This window comes from Oncorhynchus mykiss, chromosome 6 (genome assembly GCF_013265735.2).
Source record: "Oncorhynchus mykiss isolate Arlee chromosome 6, USDA_OmykA_1.1, whole genome shotgun sequence".
NCBI lineage: Eukaryota > Metazoa > Chordata > Actinopteri > Salmoniformes > Salmonidae > Oncorhynchus > Oncorhynchus mykiss.
The window spans coordinates 79571033-79590064 of NC_048570.1; the positions used below are offsets into that span (position 1 = coordinate 79571033).

Below are 19032 nucleotides of genomic sequence, written 5' to 3' on the forward strand. Positions count from 1 at the left end.
AAATCAAATGTATTTATATAGCCCTTCGTACATCAGCTGATATCTCAAAGTGCTGTACAGAAACCCAGCCTAAAACCCCAAACAGCAAGCAATGCAGGTGTAGAAGCACGGTGGCTAGGAAAAACTCCCTAGAAAGGCCACATATGATAAAGATGATATGAAAATGAGTCAGTATTTCTACAGGGGTATAACATTACTGTTTAAGTCCTCATTGGTCATAGCAGGTTGGTCCTGGGGTCAGATGTACATGATCACGTGGCCTGTGGAGAAGACAAAGAATACACACTGAGGAGCCACATTCAAATCCTTGTCAATTAAATAACACTTTTGTTCTGTCTGCAAATCACTAATATATGTATCCTGACCCTTCTTTCTTAGTGTAGGCCTACTGCTGCAGGCTTCAACTGCCAAGAGGTCATGGCACAGGGGGTGGCCACGCTCCATAACCACAGAGTCACTGGTTCAGCTCTGGCAGTTCCCCCACAATCACTGGCCTTCAATATAACCTATGGATCATGGTCCATCAAAGGAAGAATGTGTATAATTTAGCTTATTTCATGACATTGGACTTGATGACCAAAGCCTTCTGATGCAGTCCATTATCATTACAGCAAAAAAACGACATTTACCATCATGCAATATACTGGGAAACACCACTTCAAATTTGATGTCAAAAACTTTTGTAGTGAATGTCGGTTGCATGAATTAAGTCGAGTAAAGTTGATGCTCAACAAAAGGCTCTACATTTGTCTTGCTCAAATATCAAGCGACAGTTTTTAGAGGAAGATGGATGAGCGCGCCTCTGCTAAAGAATGACGTCAGATCGGGCAGACATATTTGTGCGGGCTGATAGTTAACGGTCGGACGGATTCGTATGGGGAGAGGAAGCCAGGGCAAGGATTTAGTTCAGATTGTGTTTACTTTTCGACTTCGCCAGGGATCGAGGTTACACTGAAATGTCGGAGGAAATTGAGGGGACAAAGACGACGGAGGAGACGGTGGTGAATGACCAGAATGTACGTTTATTTGCCTTAAACACAACCACTTGCTAACCAACGACAGTCAAGCTGCACTGCAATGCACACTATCATATGATATGGCAGGTTTTTAAGCTAACGTTAGCTACTGTAACGTCGTTAGCGTTAATCCTTTCTAACTAGCAATCGTGATTATCAACAACAATATCAGTTTGCTTAATAAATGCCAGTTGGTACCTAATCAAGCTGTTTTCCATAACTATTTGCAGTCGTAGCTAGCAGGGCTTTTTGATATTAAGCTAACGTTAACTAAGGTCGGATTTCATCTAGCTAACGCGGTAGCTAGCTTCGACAGTTAACGTTAGCATTGTGGGCAGCTAACGTTAACTAATCAAGTCATGGTTATTTGTTAAGTACAAGCAGAACAAATAACCCAATTATTGTGTTTCCTAAAGTAATAACCAACGTTAGTTAATTGACTTGCTTGTTGGATATTGACCTAACGAGTTAACGTTAAATATGTCGGTTTGTGTATATTTTAGCAGCTTGCTAACAAACATCATTGGCACATTAGCCAGCTAGTTTTGACCACATTAACCAACACGTGATATAACTTACTGCCTACCACCATCAAAGCCATCTAACGTTAGCGAAGTTATGTTGCTTTCAGTGGCTTGACTACTAAAGAAGGCAGCCTGGCTGTGTGTCAACAGTGACTCGCCCCTCGCTGTACTGAAGGCCAGTGTTTGTTTTGTCCTGTCCTTAGCTAGGTAGCTAGCTAGCTAAACTCAGCAAAAAAAGAAATGTCCTCTCACTGTCAACTGCGTTTATTTTCAGCAAACTTAACATGTGTAAATATTTGTATGAGCATAACAAGATTCAACTGATACATAAACTGAACAAGTTCCACAGGCATGTGACTAACAGAAATGGAATAATGTGTCCCTGAACAAAGGGGGGGTCAAAAGTAACAGTCAGTATCTGGTGTAGCTGCATTAAGTAATGCAGTGCATCTCCTCCTCATGGACTGCACCAGATTTGCCAGTTCTTGCTGTGAGATGTTACCCCACTCTTCCACCAAGGCACCTGCAAGTTCCTGGACATTTCTGGGGGGGAATGGCCCTCACCCTCTGATCCAACAGGTCCCAGACTTGCCCAATGGGATTGAGATCCGGGCTCTTTGCTGGCCATGGCAGAACACTGATATTCATGTCTTGAAGGAAACCACGCACAGAACGAGCAGTATGGCTGGTGGCATTGTCATGCTGGAGGGTCATGTCAGGATGAGCCTGCAGGAAGGGTCCCACATGAGGGAGGAGGATGTCTTCCCTGTAACGCACAGCGTTGAGATTGCCTGCAATGACAACAAGCTCAGTCCGATGATGCTGTGACACACCGCCCCAGACCATGACGGACCCTCCACCTCGATCCCTCGCCAGAGTACAGGCCTTAGTGTAATGCTCAGTCCTTCGATGATAAACCCAAATCTGACCATCGTCCCTGATGAGATGAAACCGCGACTTGTCAGTGAAGAGCACTTTTTGCCAGTCCTGTCTGGTCCAGCGACAGTGGGTTTGTGCCGATAGGCAACGTTGTTGCCGGTGAGGACCTGCCATACTACAGGCCTACAAGTCCAGCATCTCTCAGCGTATTGCGGGCAGTCTGAGCACTGATGGAGGGGTTGTGCATTCCTGGTGTAACTCAGGCAGTTGTTGTTGCCATCCTGTACCTGTCCCGCAGGTGTGGTGATCGGCTGTACCGATCCTGTGCAGGTGTTGTTACACGTGGTCTGCCACTGTGAGGACGATCAGCTGTCCGTCCTGTCTCCCTGTAGCGCTGTCTTAGGCATCTCCAAGTATGGACATTGCAATTTATTGCCCTGGCCACATCTGCAGTCCTCATGCCACCTTGCAGCTTGACTAAGGTACATTCACGCAGATGAGCAGGGACCCTGGGCATCTTTCTTTTGGTGTTTTTCAGAGTCCGTAGAAAGGCCTCTTTTTAGTGTCTAAGTTTTCATAACTGTGACCTTAATTGCCTACCGTCTGTAAGCTGTCAGTGTCTTAACGACCGTTCCACAGCTCCATGTTCATTAATTATTTATGGTTTCCATGTTCATTAATTATTTATGGTTTATTGAACAAGCATGGGAAACGGTGTTTACAATGAAGATCTGTGAAGTTATTTGGATTTTTATGAATTATCTTTGAAAGACAGGGTCCTGAAAAAAGGACGTTTCTTTTTTTTTTGCAGAGTTTGTCGATTAGATGACAACCTGACGTCTCTGTGACTATCTGTGAGAACATTAGGAACACCATACAAAAATTGAGTCGCACCCCCTTTTGCCCTCAGAACAGGCTCAATTTGCCCGGGGTATGGACTACAAGGTGTGGAAAGCATTCCACAGGGATGGTGGCCCATGTTGACTCCAATGCTTCCCACAGTTGTCAAGTTGGCTGGATGTCCTTTGTGTGGTGGACCATTCTTAATTCACATGGGCAAACAGTTGAGCGTGAAAACCCAGCAGCGTTGCAGTTTTTAGCACAATTTAACCAGGCGCTCTAGACTAGAGCGTCCATAGGATCTGTGCAGCAGGCTGAAAGCTTGACTTCCCTACCAGTAGTAACAGCCCTGCTCCCTCCGCATGTGTTGTCCATGTGGGTGGCGTATGTGTTGTGCAGGTGTTTTCAGGAGCTGATGTGACAGACCACAGGGTGTTTGCTTAGCATAGCTTTGGGTACGCTGTCCGTACAACGGCTCGAACCCTGGGCACAATGCCTCGCAAACACGTGACCGCCCGCTTGACAATGCCTTTAGCCAGCTGCGCCACAGAAAAGTTTTCAATTGTTGTTTGTGTTTCAGGAGATGGACGACAAGGTGACCAGTCCAGAGAAGGTTGAGGAGGCCAAGTTGAAGGCTCGCTACCCAAACCTGGGGCACAAACCTGGAGGCTCCGACCTGCTACGCAAACGCCTGACCAAGGGGGTGAGTCCACAGCCCTACCTACTGCCCTACCGTCTCTCCTAACTTATCCCCACAAGCCCACAGTTGTTTCTCTCTCAGCATCAGTTAGACTATGTATTTTAAAAAAGTTACAGCTTGTTTTAAGTTGAACATTCTCTCTCTGCAGCAAAAGTATTTTGACTCTGGGGACTACAACATGGCCAAGGCCAAGGTGAAGAACAAGCAGCTTCCTGCAGCTGCGTCAGAGAAGAGCGGAGGAGGAGAGATCACAGGAGACCATATCCCCACACCTCAGGACCTGCCTCAGAGGAAACCTTCCCTGGTGGCCAGCAAACTGGCCGGCTGATACACTGTCCTGTCTCTAACCCTGTCAATACTCCTAACAATCACCCTGCTACACCTGTTCCTGTCTCACTACCTCCCCCCCATCTACTTCTGCCCCAGCCCCAGAGAGACCCTTCCCTGGTGGCCAGCAAACTGGCACACACCTCTAACCGCCTGTCTCTGGTTCTGTCCCTCATCCTCTTCACCCAGAGAGACCCTTCCCTGGTGGCCAGCAAACTGGCACACACCTCTAACCGCCTGTCCCTGGTTCTGTCCCTCATCCTTTTCACCCAGTCCTCTGCTTCCCCTCACCTTCCACTCTGTTATGGCTCCCTCTTCCTGCTCTTCCTCCCCTCTGTTCTTGTTTATTTTCTATTCTCATGTAAAAATACACTGAAAGCAAGGATGAGGATGTGTAGAAGGGAGAGAGAGGGAGGACTGGGATGACTCCACTACAGGAGGAGACTTTAAAGATGACCACAACTCTGTGTCCCAGATGACACCCTATCCCCTATATAGCCCTGTGGGCCCTGGTCAAAAGTACAGTGTACAAAACATTAGGAACACCATTCCTAATATTGAGTTGCACCCCCTTTTGCCCTCAGAACAGCCTCAATTCGTTGGGGCATGGACTCTACAAGGTGTCGAAAGCATTCCACAGGGATGCTGGCTCATGTTGACTCCAATGCTTCTCACAGTTGTCAAGTTGGCTGGATATCTTTTGGGTGGTGAACCATTATTGAGACGCACAGGAAACTGTTGAACGTGACAAATCCAGCAGTGTTGCAGTTCTTGACGCACTCAAACTGGCACCTACTACCATATCCCGATCAAAGGCACCTACATCTGTCACCCTCTGAATGGCACACATACACAATCTGTCTCAAGGCTCCACAATCCTTCTTTAACCGGACTCTAATCATTCATCTATACTGATTTGAATTGGATTTAACAAGTGACATCAATAAGGAATCATAGCATTCACCTGATCAGTCTGTCATGGAAAGAGCAGGTGTTCATAATGTTTTGTACACTTGTGTATTTAGGGAATAGGGTGCCATTTTGGATACACACCTGGAGAGTCTGTAACATAGGATGGAGGATGGCCCAGACTGGAGCCACAGAGAGTCTGAAATGGCACACTATTCCCTATGCAGTACACTACTATCAACCAGTGCCCTATGTGGCTGCCCTTTGAGCATCTGGCCCAAAACGGTTACATTACATAGGGCATAGTGATCCATTTGGGACAGGCAGACGGTCTCTGGTCTAGAGGATTGAATGTCGTCTCAAGTCCTGTTAGCTGATTGTGTAAATATTTCTAGTTGTGTTGGAGAGGAGTGAGGCTGAAGTCAGCCTTTTAGAATGTTTTAACTTAGAATATTATGATTTACCAAACACGTTGGTGTTATGTTGTCATCTAAATTATGCTCTAATGTGCTTGAGTGATTGAATATTATAACCTTGATAATGACTGACCAGAACCTCTCACTGCTTCTGTTCTGTTTTAAAGGCTGCATATGTCACAAATGGCAACCTATTCATTACATAGTGCACCACTTTTAAACAGGGTCCAAGGGGCTCTGGTGGTGAGAAGTAGTGCATTTTATAGGGAATCTCCAATCATACCCTTCTTTCTGTGTAGTGCACTACATTACACCCACTGCCACATAGGACTCTAGTCAAGAGTAGTGCACTATTGGCGAGTTTCCAATGAGGATTTACCCCAGTGTTTTACCAAAATACTCAGACTTTTCTGTTTCCGTCTACCCGGGTCGGCACCCGTGTCTCACTGGGCCATGGCTCCAGTGGACCTGTTCTGACTTGGAGCCGAGCCCAGCCCATGGCTAACTATGAACGTTAACACCTTCTCACAAAGCTACTGTCAAGGATGATGTGGAGGTTGTTGATTCTGCTTGCCCCAAGTCTTTAGCATCAACCTCCTAATAACACTAGAGCTTCCATTAAAACACTGATGACCCACTAGTGTGAGTAAGTCTCAATGGAAAAGCACCAACATGTATGGCCCCATAAAACCTCCTGACCAGGAAAAACTCTTGACCCTATTTGTAACCTCTGGTTTCAGACCGGAGGGAGGGGTGAATGTCACAGGTTTTTGGTGGCCCCTTTAATTGGGGAGGATGTGCTCGTGGTAATGGCTGGAGTGGAATGGTATCAAACACATGGTTTTCATGTGTTTGATGCCGTTCCCTTTACTCTGTTCCATCCATTATGAGCTGTCCTCCCCTCAGCAGCCTCCAGTGGTGAATGTAGATGTAACAGCTGGATGATGTAACCGGGGTGCTAAAGACATCTTCATTTAGCTCCAAATGTTTTGGCCTCACACACACTCATTCATCTTTCACACACAGATACACTCCTCTACACCCCAACTCTCTCACATACACACACTCACTCCCACTCTCCTTATTTCTCTCACACACACACTCTCCCTCATACACACCTACCCCCTTTGGCCAACATATCTTTACAGATCTCAGTCACACCCTATTCCCTATATAGTGATCTACTGTATATATGCACAGGCCAATCCACTAGTGGGGGTGTGGTCATCAAGGGTCTGAAGCTGAAGGACTGAATAGTTAAGGTGTGTGTATATGACTGCCCCCATCCACAACCCCCCCTGTCACTTTGTGCCATTTTGTTTTGTAAATAAAATAGTTTTGCACAAATGGGTGTTTGATGACTGACTCCATGTATTGACAGATCATACAATCATCTATGAAGGATTGTATACAAAATAATTATGTATGAAAATGTAGAGGACAGTTAGTTTTAGATGAGGGATAACACCAGCAGAGCTGAAGCACCAAGATAAATCTTGATCAAAATGTATATAAATAATCTGGATTTATCTCCCTCTTAAAACACACAAACTCTGGCCGAAGACCGACAGACCCTAGTGGAAGAAGATTGTTGCAGCTTTATGTCCCATCTGGGACGAAGAGGGCTAAATTATCAGGCCTATGGCACATGGCAACCAGGGCTGTATTCATTAGTCGGATTCTGTTGCAAAACGTCTAGTCTGTTGCAATCCAAACGGAAAACGTTTGGCATCGAACATGAGTTTCTGTTGAACAAATTCAGGTAGGTTCCTCCCCGTTTCGTTCTGTTTGCTCATATAGTAAACAGACTAAACGTTTTGCAACGGAATCTGACTTATATCTGACAAGCAGGCTTCTAACCAGCAGAACTAAAGCGATGTCGCCTCTTGGCCACAGCGGAGCGCTGTTTAGCTATGTTTCCGAGCCCATGGCAACAACCGCGTTTTACTGAATCATTTTATCCATCATCAATTCCCACAATGCTCCGAGAGATGCCAAAATATTGAGGTTTTCTAGGTATGATGGCGCTAGGTGTTGTACACTAAAAAGAGAGTAACCTAAAACCTGGAGGGACTTTTATTAACTGAGAGGAAAAAACGGAGCGGCGAACTACTGATGTTCAAATCTAGCTGCTGAGATTCATGGAAAAAGGACACGACAGCTCCACCAGTATGGCAGCGTCAGAGCTGTACACAAAGGTAATAGAACCAACGTAATCGGTATTTGCTTTGCCTTGTGCGTTTATAGCGTTTCTGCAGCGCTTTCTTTAATGAGAACAAAGCAAAGAGCTTGTTTGTAATCATTCATTCGTTGATGGCGGGAATGAATGAGAGAGAAGTCTTTAAACCAAACATCGAGATTGACAGGTCACAAAGCCTCGAACAACGCACAGGAGGTGATTATCAAACCAGTGCGTGGTTTTTGGGACGTATGAAAAGTGTTTGAAGCAGGGTCCTACAGCCTGGGGCAATACACTGTACATATAGGTTGACATGCAGTAGCCTATGACTGAGTGAAGGCGCCTTCTATATTTAGCTCTCTGCTGGGTTAAAATGGGTGCAGCAGAGGCAGCTCAGCTGACAAAGCGCCGAGGCTATGGGTTCTGCGATTCGGCCTCTGTCTCTGCCCTTCATAGCCCCCCGCTCAGAATGACCGTCAATTTAAATGTTTTATTATTCGGCTTAATGTCAGGTAGGGGTTGATGCACTTTTAAAAATACGATTTTTATTTTAGTATACATTTAGCACCGCACTGGCAACGATGGAGAATGGTGTTTTTTGACCTACATAAATCATGTTATTTTGTCAACCTGCAGTCGCACAGTGATGTTTGTTATTGTGTTTTATAAAGGCCGTTTATTTGATCTCGAGTCTGGGATTCGGTTTGGGTACCGAGGAGAGAGGAATGATGCTGAGACCAGTGGTGACGTCACGAGCCCCGTTTACGTCACTGCGATTTGTTTTGAGATTTTTGTCCCCCTTTTTGCATGCATGACCATGTTCAGAATGCAAACGTAGATAGACATATCACAAATAGAGCTGACGTTATTCCGTATTCTATAAGTCAGCCATGCATGTTTGTTTTACATCAGATATTTCTAGCTGAAAGTTCCAAACTTTGCATCCAGCTGAACGAAGGTTACTTATGTAACCACGGTTATGTGAACTATATGGATCACTCCAATATATTGCTATCTCTCCGCGGCGTAGGGATACATCCGAGGTGAGGATTTACAGATTTACTCCTGTGTACACCTGTGTCATGGCTGGGGTCCGCCCCTATATATAGTCCCCATGGCTGCTACACACGTTCTCTCCATAATTTTTGAGGCGCCTCTAGCACCATAGAGGATTTGAGTGATCCATGTAGCTCACATAACTGTGGTTACATACGTAACCTTCGTTATGTTTCACTATATTGGATCACTACAATATATTGGTATACCCGTACCAGATTAGTCGGTGCTAGAGGGACCTGGCCAGCCAGCGGCAAAGTCCCAGCGCGGGACCGAAACACAGGGACCGTCAATGTGGAGGGGGGTCCCGGCACAGTCCCCGAACGGGGAGGCGATGCCCAGGACCGCTGAACCAACTGTAGAGGGAGGTGCCACATTTACCCGATAGTACCTAGCAAAGGTACAAGAGGAAGCCCAGCTGGGCACAGCACAGATATCAGCGAGGGGCACTCCTCTCAGTAGAGCCCAGGACGAAGCCACACCTCGTGTTGAATGTGCCACCACAGATCCCAGCACTGGCCTGCCAGCCAGGCGGTATGTGGTCGTAATTGTGTCCACGATCCAGTGAGACAAAGAGCTGGTCTGTTGTTCTCACAGGGCACAGCATACCGGAGGGAGGTCCAGACTCCCCCGCCACTGCCGGGAGCGTCGTAAGGAGACAGGATAAAAAGGGATGTTCACATGCCTGTCTGACAGAACCTTCGGGAGGAATGAAGGGCTGGGGTGGAGAGGGTCTATCCGGTAGCACTCAGAACTTACAGAAAGAGCATGGAGCTCACCCACCCTCTTCATGGAAGTAATCGGTACCAAGAGAACCACCTTCATAGAGAGGTGTTTCAGGGAGGCAGACTCCAACTGTTCGAAAGGTGGCTTTGCCAAAGCTGCCAAGACCACATCTAGATCCCAGCTTGCTGTTGAGCGGGTCCTAGCTGGACTCAGGCAACGAACCCCCTTCATAAACCTGGAGACCAAGGGATGGCACCCCACTGGCTTGTCCATCCACCCCGCATGACAGGCAGATATAGCGGCCAAATACCCTCTCGGTGTAGAGGCCGCCAAGCCCTCATCCAAGCGAGACTGCATGTATTGGAAGACATACTGCACCCCGCATGACTCGGGCACAACCTCAATACCACTGTACCGAGAGCAGGACAACCGCCAGCGCAACTGGTATGCCGTGGTTATAACCAGCGCCCTTGCCCTCTGCATGGTGTTCATTACACCCTCCTGTAGTCCTAACATAGACCATTGGTGCCGTTCAGTGGCCAAGCCCACAGACTGAGGCGGTGTGGCCTCGGATGTCACAGAGTCCCCCCAACCTGAGACGGCAGGTCCGGTCTCAGGGGAAGTTGCCAAGGTGTCCCAGACAACAGGGACAGGAGAAGGCTGAACTAGGGTCGTCTGGGCCAGTATGGGGCCACCAGAAGCAGACAATGCTCTGCCATCCTGGTCCTGTCCAGCACAGCCTGGATCAGGGGAAAAGGGGGGAATGCATAAGCTCCAGCCCTGGCCAATCGTGAGCCAGAGCATTCAAGCCCAGAGGCCCTGGTGGCTCCGACACGGAGTACCACAGTACCTCAGTGTGCATTGTCCAGAGAGGCAAACAAGTCCACCTGCACCCTGAGGTGGTGGGACCTCAGTCCACCCTGATGGTTGATGGAAGCCACCACTGTGGTGTTGTCCATTCTCAACAGGAAATGTCTTCCCTTCAGATGTGGAAGGAAAGACTGCAGGGCCAGCAGTACAGCTCGGAGCTGTAGTGTATTGATGTGCCTGCTGCTCCAAGGGGTAGCCAACAGCCGCTGGCCGACCTGCCCTTGGTCACACACCCCCAGCCAATCTGGGAGGCGTCTGTGCTGATCAGCTCCCGGCGGCATATCCTCAGCATCTCCACCCCATCTGAGAGAAAGGAGTGACAGCGCCACCTCAACAGTACCCTGAGGCACTGTGCGGTCACCCGCAGCTGGCGGTGACGGTGACACTTTGGGTGCAGCTGGTGGGAGTGGAACCACCGTTGAAGAGGCTGGAGATGGAGCAAGCCCAGGGGAATCAACAACAAGACCGCCGTCAGCAAGCCCAACAGGCCAACTTGGCAAGTCAGTTAAGAACGCATTCTTATTTTCAATGCCTCTCATTGCACTCCACGATGAGCCTGCCTGTTACGTGAATGCAGTAAGCCAAGGTAAGTTGCTAACTAGCATTAAACTTATCTTATAAAAAACCAATCAATCAATCATAATCACTAGTTAACTACACATGGTTGATGACATTACTAGTTTATCTAGCGTGTCCTGCGTTGCATATAATTGGTGCGGTGCGTATCGTTGCTCCAATGTGTACCTAACCATAAACATCAATGCCTTTCTTAAAATCAATACACAGAAGTATATATTTTTAAACCTGCATATTTAGCTAAAATAAATCCAGATTAGCAGGCAATATTAACCAGGTGAAATTGTGTCACTTCTCTTGTGTTCATTGCACGCAGAGTCAGGGTATATGCAACAGTTTGGGCCGCCTAATTTGCCAGAATTTTACGTAATTATGACATAACATTGAAGGTTGTGCAATGTAACAGCAATATTTAGACTAATGGAAGCCACCCGTTAGATAAAATATGGAACGGTTCTGTATTTCACGGAAAGAATAAACATATTTTTTTCAAGATGATAGTTTCTGGATTCGACCATATTAATGACCTAAAGCTCGTATTTCTGTGTGTTATTATGTTATAACTAAGTCTATGATTTGATAGAGCAGTCTGACTGAGCGATGGTAGGCACCAGCAAGCTCGTAAGCATTCATTCAAACAGCACTTTTGTGCGTTTGCCAGCAGCTTCAAGCCTATTGACTCCCGAGATTAGGCTGGTGTAACCAATGTGAAATGGCTAGCTAGTTAGCGGGGTGCACGCTAATAGCGTTTCAAACGTCACTTGCTCTGAGACTTGGAGTGGTTGTTCCCCTTGCGCTGCTTCGATGGTGGCTGTTGCTGATGTGTTCCTGTTTCGAGCCCAGGTAAGAGCAAGGAGAGGGATGGAAGCTATACTGTTACACTGGCAATACTAAAGTGCCTATAAGAACATCCAATAGTCAAAGGTTAATGAAATACAAATGGTATAGAGAGAAATAGTCCTATTATTCCTATAATAACTACAACCTAAAATTTATTTCCTGGGAATATTGAAGACTCATGTTAAAAGGAACCACCAGCTTTCATATGTTCTCATGTTCTGAGCAAGGAACTTAAACGTTAGCTTTCTTACATGGCACATATTGCACTTTTACTTTCTTCTCCAACACTTTGTTTTTGCATTACTTTAACTAAATTGAACATGTTTCATTATTTATTTGAGGCTAAATTGATTTTATTGATGTATTGTATTAAGTTAAAATAAGTGTTCATTCAGTATTGTTGTAATTGTCATTATTACAAATACATTTTATTTTTATTTTAAATCGGCCAATTTAATCGTTAGCGGCTTTTTTTGGTCCTCCAATAATCGGTATCGGCGTTGAAAAATCTAAATCGGTCGACCTCTAGTGTAGAACCCGCCTAGCCGTTCTGATGTCTCACTCCTGCGGACAACACCCTTGTCCAGGAGTGAGGAAATCTCCAGCCGCAGGTTTTGCTTTAGAGGGTCAACATCCTCGGTGACACGAAGGCCCCTGAAGAATGGAGGCCGGCACCGGAATTGGAGTCAGTACCCCTCGAGCATTGAGGACAACACCCATCGGGACTCCAAACACTCCTCCCACTTTGCCCTTTGAGACCGGTAGAAGCAGCCGGGTAAGGGTGTGTTAGGGGACCTGCCGGGGCCCGCCTCTCCTCTTTTTTAAATTGATTTAAATTTTGTTTCACCTTTTATTTAACCAGGTAGGCCAGTTGAGAACAAGTTCTCATTTACAACTGCGACCTGACCAAGATAAAGCAAAGCAGTGTGACAAACACCACAGTTACACATGGAATAAACAAACGTACAGTCAGTAACACAATAGAAAAGTCTATATACAGTGTGTGCAAATTAGTAAAGGCAGTAAAAAGGCCGTAGTGGCGAAATAATTACAATTTAGCAGTTTAACACTGGAGTGAGATGTGCAGAAGATGAATGTGCAAGTAGAGATACTGGGGTGCAAAGGAGCAAAGATACTAATATTATGGGGATGAGGTAGTTGGGTGGGCTATTTACAGATGGGTTATGTACAGGTGCAATGATCTGTAAGCTGCTCTGACAGCTGATGCTTAAAGTTAGTGAGGGAGATATGAGTGTCATGCTTTAGTGGTTTGTGCAATTTGTTCCAGTCATTGGCAGCAGAGAACTGTAAGGAAAGGTGGCCAAAGGAGGAATTGGCTTTGGGGGTGACCAGTGAAATATACATACCTGCTGGAGCGTGTGCTACGGGTGGGTGCTGCTATGGTGACCAGTGAGCTGAAATAAGGCGGGGCTTTACCTAGCAAAGACTTATAGATGACCTGGAGCCAGTGGGTTTGACGACGAATATGAAGCGAGAGCATACAGGTCACAGTGGTGGGTGGTATATGGGACTTTGGTGACAAAATGGATGGCACTGTGATAGACTGCATCCAGTTTGCTGAGTAGAGTGTTGGAGGCTATTTTGTAAATGACATCGGCGAAGTCCAGGATCGTCAGGATAGTCAGTTTTACGAGGGTCTGTTTGGCAGCATGAGTGAAGGAGGATTTGTTGCGAAATAGGAAGCCGATTTTTAGATTTTATTTTGGATTGGAGATGCTTAATGTGAGTCTGGAAGGAGAGTTTACAGTCTAACCACACACCTAGGCATTTGTAGTTGTCCACATATTCTAAGTCAGAACCGTCCAGAGTAGTGATGCTAGACGGGCGGGCAGGTGCGGGCAGCGATCGGTTGAAGACCATGCATTATGTTTTACTTGCGTTTAAGAGCAGTTGGAGGCCACGGAAGGAGAGTTGTATGGCATTGAAGCTCGTCTGGAGGTTAGTTAACACAGTGTCCAATGAAGGGCCCTGAGCGCATAGGTCCCCCAGGCACGTCCCTATGGTGGTGACGGTTGACACCATCACACCTGTCACAAAGGGAAGCCATAAGCTCAGCCAAGCCAACAAGGCCACGGAGCAGGGGTCCGACGCCCTGGGAGAGCCATGTCGTGACCAGCTTGGAGGAATAGGAACCCGGTGAGGGATAAATGACCCAGTACCTCTGCAAACACATGGGAAGACCCCTGTGGGAGAAACAGGAAAACAAAAAAAACAGCAACCAGGTAATGGATTTGATTTGATGTGTTTTTTTGGTTTTGTTTTACGCCAACTTTTTTCCAAGCAGAAAACAAAACATTATGGACTAACTCCGTTAAGGAACTCCCAAGTTAATGTCTCAACGTAGTGGCAGCCCACCACCATACTCTTACATTCTGCAGGAGAAAGAACAAGAAAACCCTGTAAGGTAATTGGCAGAGAACCCGTGTAGGGTAATTAGCAGAGAACCTGCGCCTATAGCGCGGGGACAGCATGTTAAAGCAATTCACAACACACAAAACAAGCCAGTCGGCAAGTTGTGCAAGGTAAATACAGTTTGTGTCAGCAAGAGCCACCAAGATATTAATGGATGCACACAGACTCGTAGTGTAAAGCTAACGAAACAAGCACGACAAACCACTCCAGGCTGCAAACAGCCAGTGAGTATACTTCCACGCAAGATATTACACTTACCAAGCGAACTTTAGAAAGTTTCTACCTCAAACCATACGGACATCCGCTGAGAAAATGAAAGAGAATGTGTGTCGCGGCCATGGGCTCTATATATAGGGGCGAACCCCAGCCGTGACACAGGTGTAAACGGGGAGTAAATCTGTAAATCCTCACCTCGGATGTATCCCTCCGCCGCGGAGTAATACCAATGTATTGGAGTGATCCAATACAGTGAAACATAACACGGCCCAAGCGCAAGACAGCTAGGCCAGGGGAATGGTGAGAGATAAAGACGTATCACTGCCTGATCAAGACAGCTAGGCCAGGGGAATGCTGAGAGATAAAGACGTATCACTGCCTGATCAAGACAGCTAGGCCAGGGGAATGCTGAGAGATAAAGACGTATCACTGCCTGATCAAGACAGCTAGGCCAGGGGAATGGTGAGAGATAAAGATGTATCACTGCCTGATCAAGACAGCTAGGCCAGGGGAATGCTGAGAGATAAAGACGTATCACTGCCTGATCAAGACAGCTAGGCCAGGGGAATGCTGAGAGATAAAGACGTATCACTGCCTGATCAAGACAGCTAGGCCAGGGGAATGCTGAGAGATAAAGACGTATCACTGCCTGATCAAGACAGCTAGGCCAGGGGAATGCTGAGAGATAAAGACGTATCACTGCCTGATCAAGACAGCTAGGCCAGGGGAATGCTGAGAGATAAAGACGTATCACTGCCTGATCAAGACAGCTAGGCCAGGGGAATGCTGAGAGATAAAGACGTATCACTGCCTGATCAAGACAGCCCAAATAGAGGGATGCAATTTGAGTTTAGTATAATTATAATAAAGAAATGAATGACAACAGCCCAGAACAACAAGACCCGACCCAACAAAGAAAATAATACTACTTTGTTGTTGTTATTGTTTTTGACCAACAATGTGAGGAGGATAATTCAGATGAGGGCAGAGAGTCTGGGTGTGTGAGAAAGAGAGATGAGTTGCCCATCCCCACCCACAAGGCCAGCTGCTGTATTCAGAATGAACAGAGAGTGGTGTGAATGACTGATACCCTGAAGTGTCCGAGTCCTCAGGGTTACTACTATCACATCCATCCACACACCAGAAGAAGGAGTGTGTGGATATATTAGAAACATATAGAAAGATTGTGTTAGACAGACCGACAGTGTGTTTCCGTCTGTCTGCAGACATGACTGTCCAGACTTAGGATGCATTCACCGCTGCACAAATTAAGTCTTTCCATAAAAACTGAAATGTCTGTGCATTGCTAATGCCTTTTAGTCTAAGGGTGTGTCAAATCAGAGGTTTTCCCTGAGGGTGTGTGTGCTTTTATTTGTGTGTACAGAGGTCTAGGGAACACTCTTCTTTTTGTGTCTCTAACCAATAAACGGTTAGTTCAGAAGGTCCTCTGCTGCATACGCAACACACACACACACACACACACACACACACACACACACACACCAGTGTTTCCCACAAGTACATAGATTAGCCAGCCAAATAGAAAAGGTAGCCAGCCAGGCACCCCTGGTTCGGGGGTGCTTGCCCCCAAGGGTTCAATTTATTATTATTTTTTGCCTAAGGAGCTCTATTCTGGTGGCCTCTCGTACATTCCAATACCATGATTCCATCCGAAATGCACAGCGAAATTATGAAATACTTTATCGAGTTTAACTTCCAGATTGGAAACATTTGTTGTGATATTGTGTAGAGAGAAATGTAGATTTGTGGGTGTAGTTACCCTTTAATTTAAGTGCACACCTAGGAAGAGGCTGTTGTTTAGCGGTACATGTAATGGGAGTTTGCAGAACAAATACCCACTGGATTGATACAAATAATCATGTTATCATTCTGCCAGGTAGGCAGAGGCTACTTTGTAGTTAACATTTAATTGAGAATGTTTTTGGGAAAGCCTTTCCATCTACCAGAAGACTGTTCTCATTAACAGCATATAGAAAGTGGAAGATGCACCGCACACTCAGACAGGAGCATTCTCTTTGCCTCTACAGAAAGTTGCAGGAAATAGGAATCACTGATGCCTTCTGTTCATGTCTTAAGATAAACTTGGGCAAATTATGAATTTATTATTTATTTAGTTGATTCCCTACTAAGGTCAATACATTTTTTAATATGGTTGAATTCTGTTTTAATGCCTGGATTCCATGAGGGCCCTAATTATCATATGTGGATCAGAATGAGGCTCTCCACTACCTATTGTTCCTGCTGTGATTCACCATCTTCGTTGAATGTTTTCATAATTTATCTGAAGATAATCAAACAGCTTAGGCCTACAGTAGCCTATACAGTGTGTTCAGAAAGTATTCCTACTCCTAGACTTATTCCACAATAGTTTGTGTTACAGCCTGAATTCAAAATGGATTAAACTGATGTTTTTCTCTCACCCATAATGACAAAGTGAAAACCGATTATTTATTTTTTGACATTTTTGCTCATTTATTGAAAATGAAATATAGAAATATCTCATTTCCATAAGTACTCACACCCCTGCGTCAATACTTTGTTGAAGCACCTTTGGCAGCGATTGCATCTGAGTCTTTCTGGGTAAGTCTCTATGAGCTTTGCACACCTGGATTGTGAAACATTTGCGCATTATTCTTTCCAAAATTCTTCAAGCTCTGTGAAATTGGTTGTTGATCATTGCTAGACAACCATTTCCAAGTCTTGCCGTAGATTTAAGTCAAAACTGTAACTCGGCCACTCAGGAACATTCACTGTCTTCTTAGCAACTCCAGTGTATATTTGGCCTTGTGTTTTAAGTTCTTGTCCTGCTGAAGGGTGAATTCATCTCCCAGTGTCTGGTGGAAAGCAGACTGAATCAGGTTTTCCTTTAGGATTTTTCCTGTGCTTAGCTCCATTTATTTTTATTCTCAAAAAGTTCCCAGTCCTTAACAATTACATGTATACCCATAACATGATGTAGCCAAGACTGTGCAAGAAAATATGGAGAATGGTACTCGGTAATGTGTTGTATTGGATTTGCCCCAAACATAACACTTTGTATTCAGGACAAAAAGTGAATTGCTTTATTTTCAGTATTACTTTAGTGCCTTGTTACAAACAGGATGCATGTTTTGGAATATGTTTTATTCTGTACAGGCTTCCTTTTTTCACTCTGTCAATTAGGTTAGTATTGTGGAGTAACTACAATGTTGTTGATCCATCCTAATTGTTCTGCTATCACAGCCATTAAACTCTGAAACTGTTTTAAAGTCACCATTGACCTCCTGGTGAAATCCCTGAGCGGTTTTCTTCCTCTCCGGCAACTGAGTTAGGAAGGACGTCTGTATCTTTTTAGTGACTGGGTGTATTGATACACCATCCAAAGTGTAATTATTAACTTTACCATGCTCAAAGGGATATTCAATGTCTGCTTTAAAAAAAAACGTTTACCCATCTAGAGTTGAAGTCTGAAGTTTACATATACTTAGGTTGGAGTCATTAAAGCTCGTTTTTCAACCACTCCACAAATTTCTTGTTAACAAACTATAGTTTTGGCAAGTTGGTTAGGACATCTACTTTGTGCATGACACAAGTAATTGTTCCAACAATTGTTTACAGACAGATTATTTCACTTATAATTCACTGTATCACAATTCCAGTGGGTCAGAAGTTTACATACACTAAATTGACTGTGCCTTTAAACAGCTTGGAAAATGTCATGGCTTTAGAAGCTTCTGATAGACTAATTGACATAATTTCAGTCAATTGGAGGTGTACCTGTGGATGTATTTCAAGGCCTACCTTTAAACTCAGTGCCTCTTTGCTTGACATCATGGGAAAATCAAAAGAAATCAGCCAAGACCTCAGAAAAGCAATTGTAGACCTCCACAAGTCTGGTTCATCAGGAGCAATTTCCAAACGCCTGAATGTCACAGTGTAGCTCCCGTCCCTCTCCTCGCCCTTACCTGGGCTCGAACCAGGGACCCTCTGCACACACAGACAACAGCCACCCTCGAAGCATCGTTACCCATCACTCCACAAAAGCCGCAGCCCTTGCAGAGCAAGGGAAACAACTACTTCAAGGTCTCAGAGCGAGTGACGTCACCGATTTGAAACGCTATTAGCGTGCACCCCGCTAGCCATTTCACACCGGTTACATGAAGGTACCACGTTAATCTGTACAAACAATAATACGCAAGTATAAACATGCAGCCGTCATTCCGCTCAGGAAGGAGACGCGTTTTGTCTCCTAGAGATGAACGTACTTTGGTGCGATAAGTGCAATTCAATCCCAGAACAACAGCAAAGGACTTTGTGAAGATGCTGAAATATATTACTAAGGATCTATATCCATAGTAAAACAAGTCCTCTATCGACATAACCTGAAAGGCCGCTCAGCAAGGAAGAAGCCACTGCTCCAAAACAGCCATAAAAAGCCAGACTACGGTTTCCAACTGCACATGGGGACAAAGATCATACTTTTTTGCAGAAATGTCCTCTGGTCTGATGAAACAAAAATAGAACT

At 45.4% G+C, this 19032-nt stretch overlaps 2 protein-coding genes and 1 long non-coding RNA gene across 8 annotated transcripts in view; 2 read left to right on the forward strand and 1 right to left on the reverse strand.

Annotated features, from left to right (window-relative positions):
* Positions 1–57: 57 nt before the first annotated feature.
* LOC110506778 lies at positions 58–1745 on the reverse strand. Its single transcript, XR_002471034.2, has 3 exons — positions 1596–1745; positions 366–506; positions 58–260 (listed from the first exon to the last, which is right to left on the reverse strand). It is a non-coding gene; the product is annotated as an uncharacterized LOC110506778 (long non-coding RNA).
* On the forward strand, positions 806–6958 carry LOC118936661 (cAMP-regulated phosphoprotein 19-like). 2 transcript variants are annotated; one of them, XM_036981021.1, is made up of 3 exons: positions 806–1016; positions 3840–3962; positions 4108–6958. In XM_036981021.1, the coding sequence occupies exons 1-3, from the start codon at positions 957–959 to the stop codon at positions 4285–4287; spliced, it is 363 nt and encodes a 120-aa protein (XP_036836916.1). In that variant the 5' UTR covers positions 806–956; the 3' UTR covers positions 4288–6958. The 2 variants fall into 2 exon arrangements, with proteins under 2 accessions (XP_036836916.1, XP_036836918.1); XM_036981023.1 differs by having other exon boundaries at positions 806–992.
* A 531-nt stretch (positions 6959–7489) lies between these two features.
* The window catches only part of LOC110511859 (unconventional myosin-Va), a 93010-nt gene continuing 81467 nt past the window's right edge, over positions 7490–19032 (forward strand). For 3 of the 5 annotated variants that reach the window (XM_036981033.1, XM_036981035.1, XM_036981036.1), the window contains exon 1: positions 7492–7809. In XM_036981033.1, the coding sequence (XP_036836928.1) occupies positions 7753–7809 (57 nt within the window). In that variant the 5' untranslated portion in view covers positions 7492–7752. Of the gene's footprint in view, positions 7810–19032 lie in introns of all 5 variants that reach the window. The other 2 variants (XM_036981032.1, XM_036981034.1) reach the window with 2 other exon arrangements.

Coding starts and splice junctions, on each gene's coding strand:
- LOC118936661 (XM_036981021.1), top strand. CDS start 957: ATGTCGGAGGAAATTGAGGGGACAAAGACGACGGAGGAGACGGTGGTG. Junction 1,017..3,839: donor CGGTGGTGAATGACCAGAAT/GTACGTTTATTT, acceptor TTTGTGTTTCAG/GAGATGGACGACAAGGTGAC. Junction 3,963..4,107: donor GCAAACGCCTGACCAAGGGG/GTGAGTCCACAG, acceptor CTCTCTCTGCAG/CAAAAGTATTTTGACTCTGG.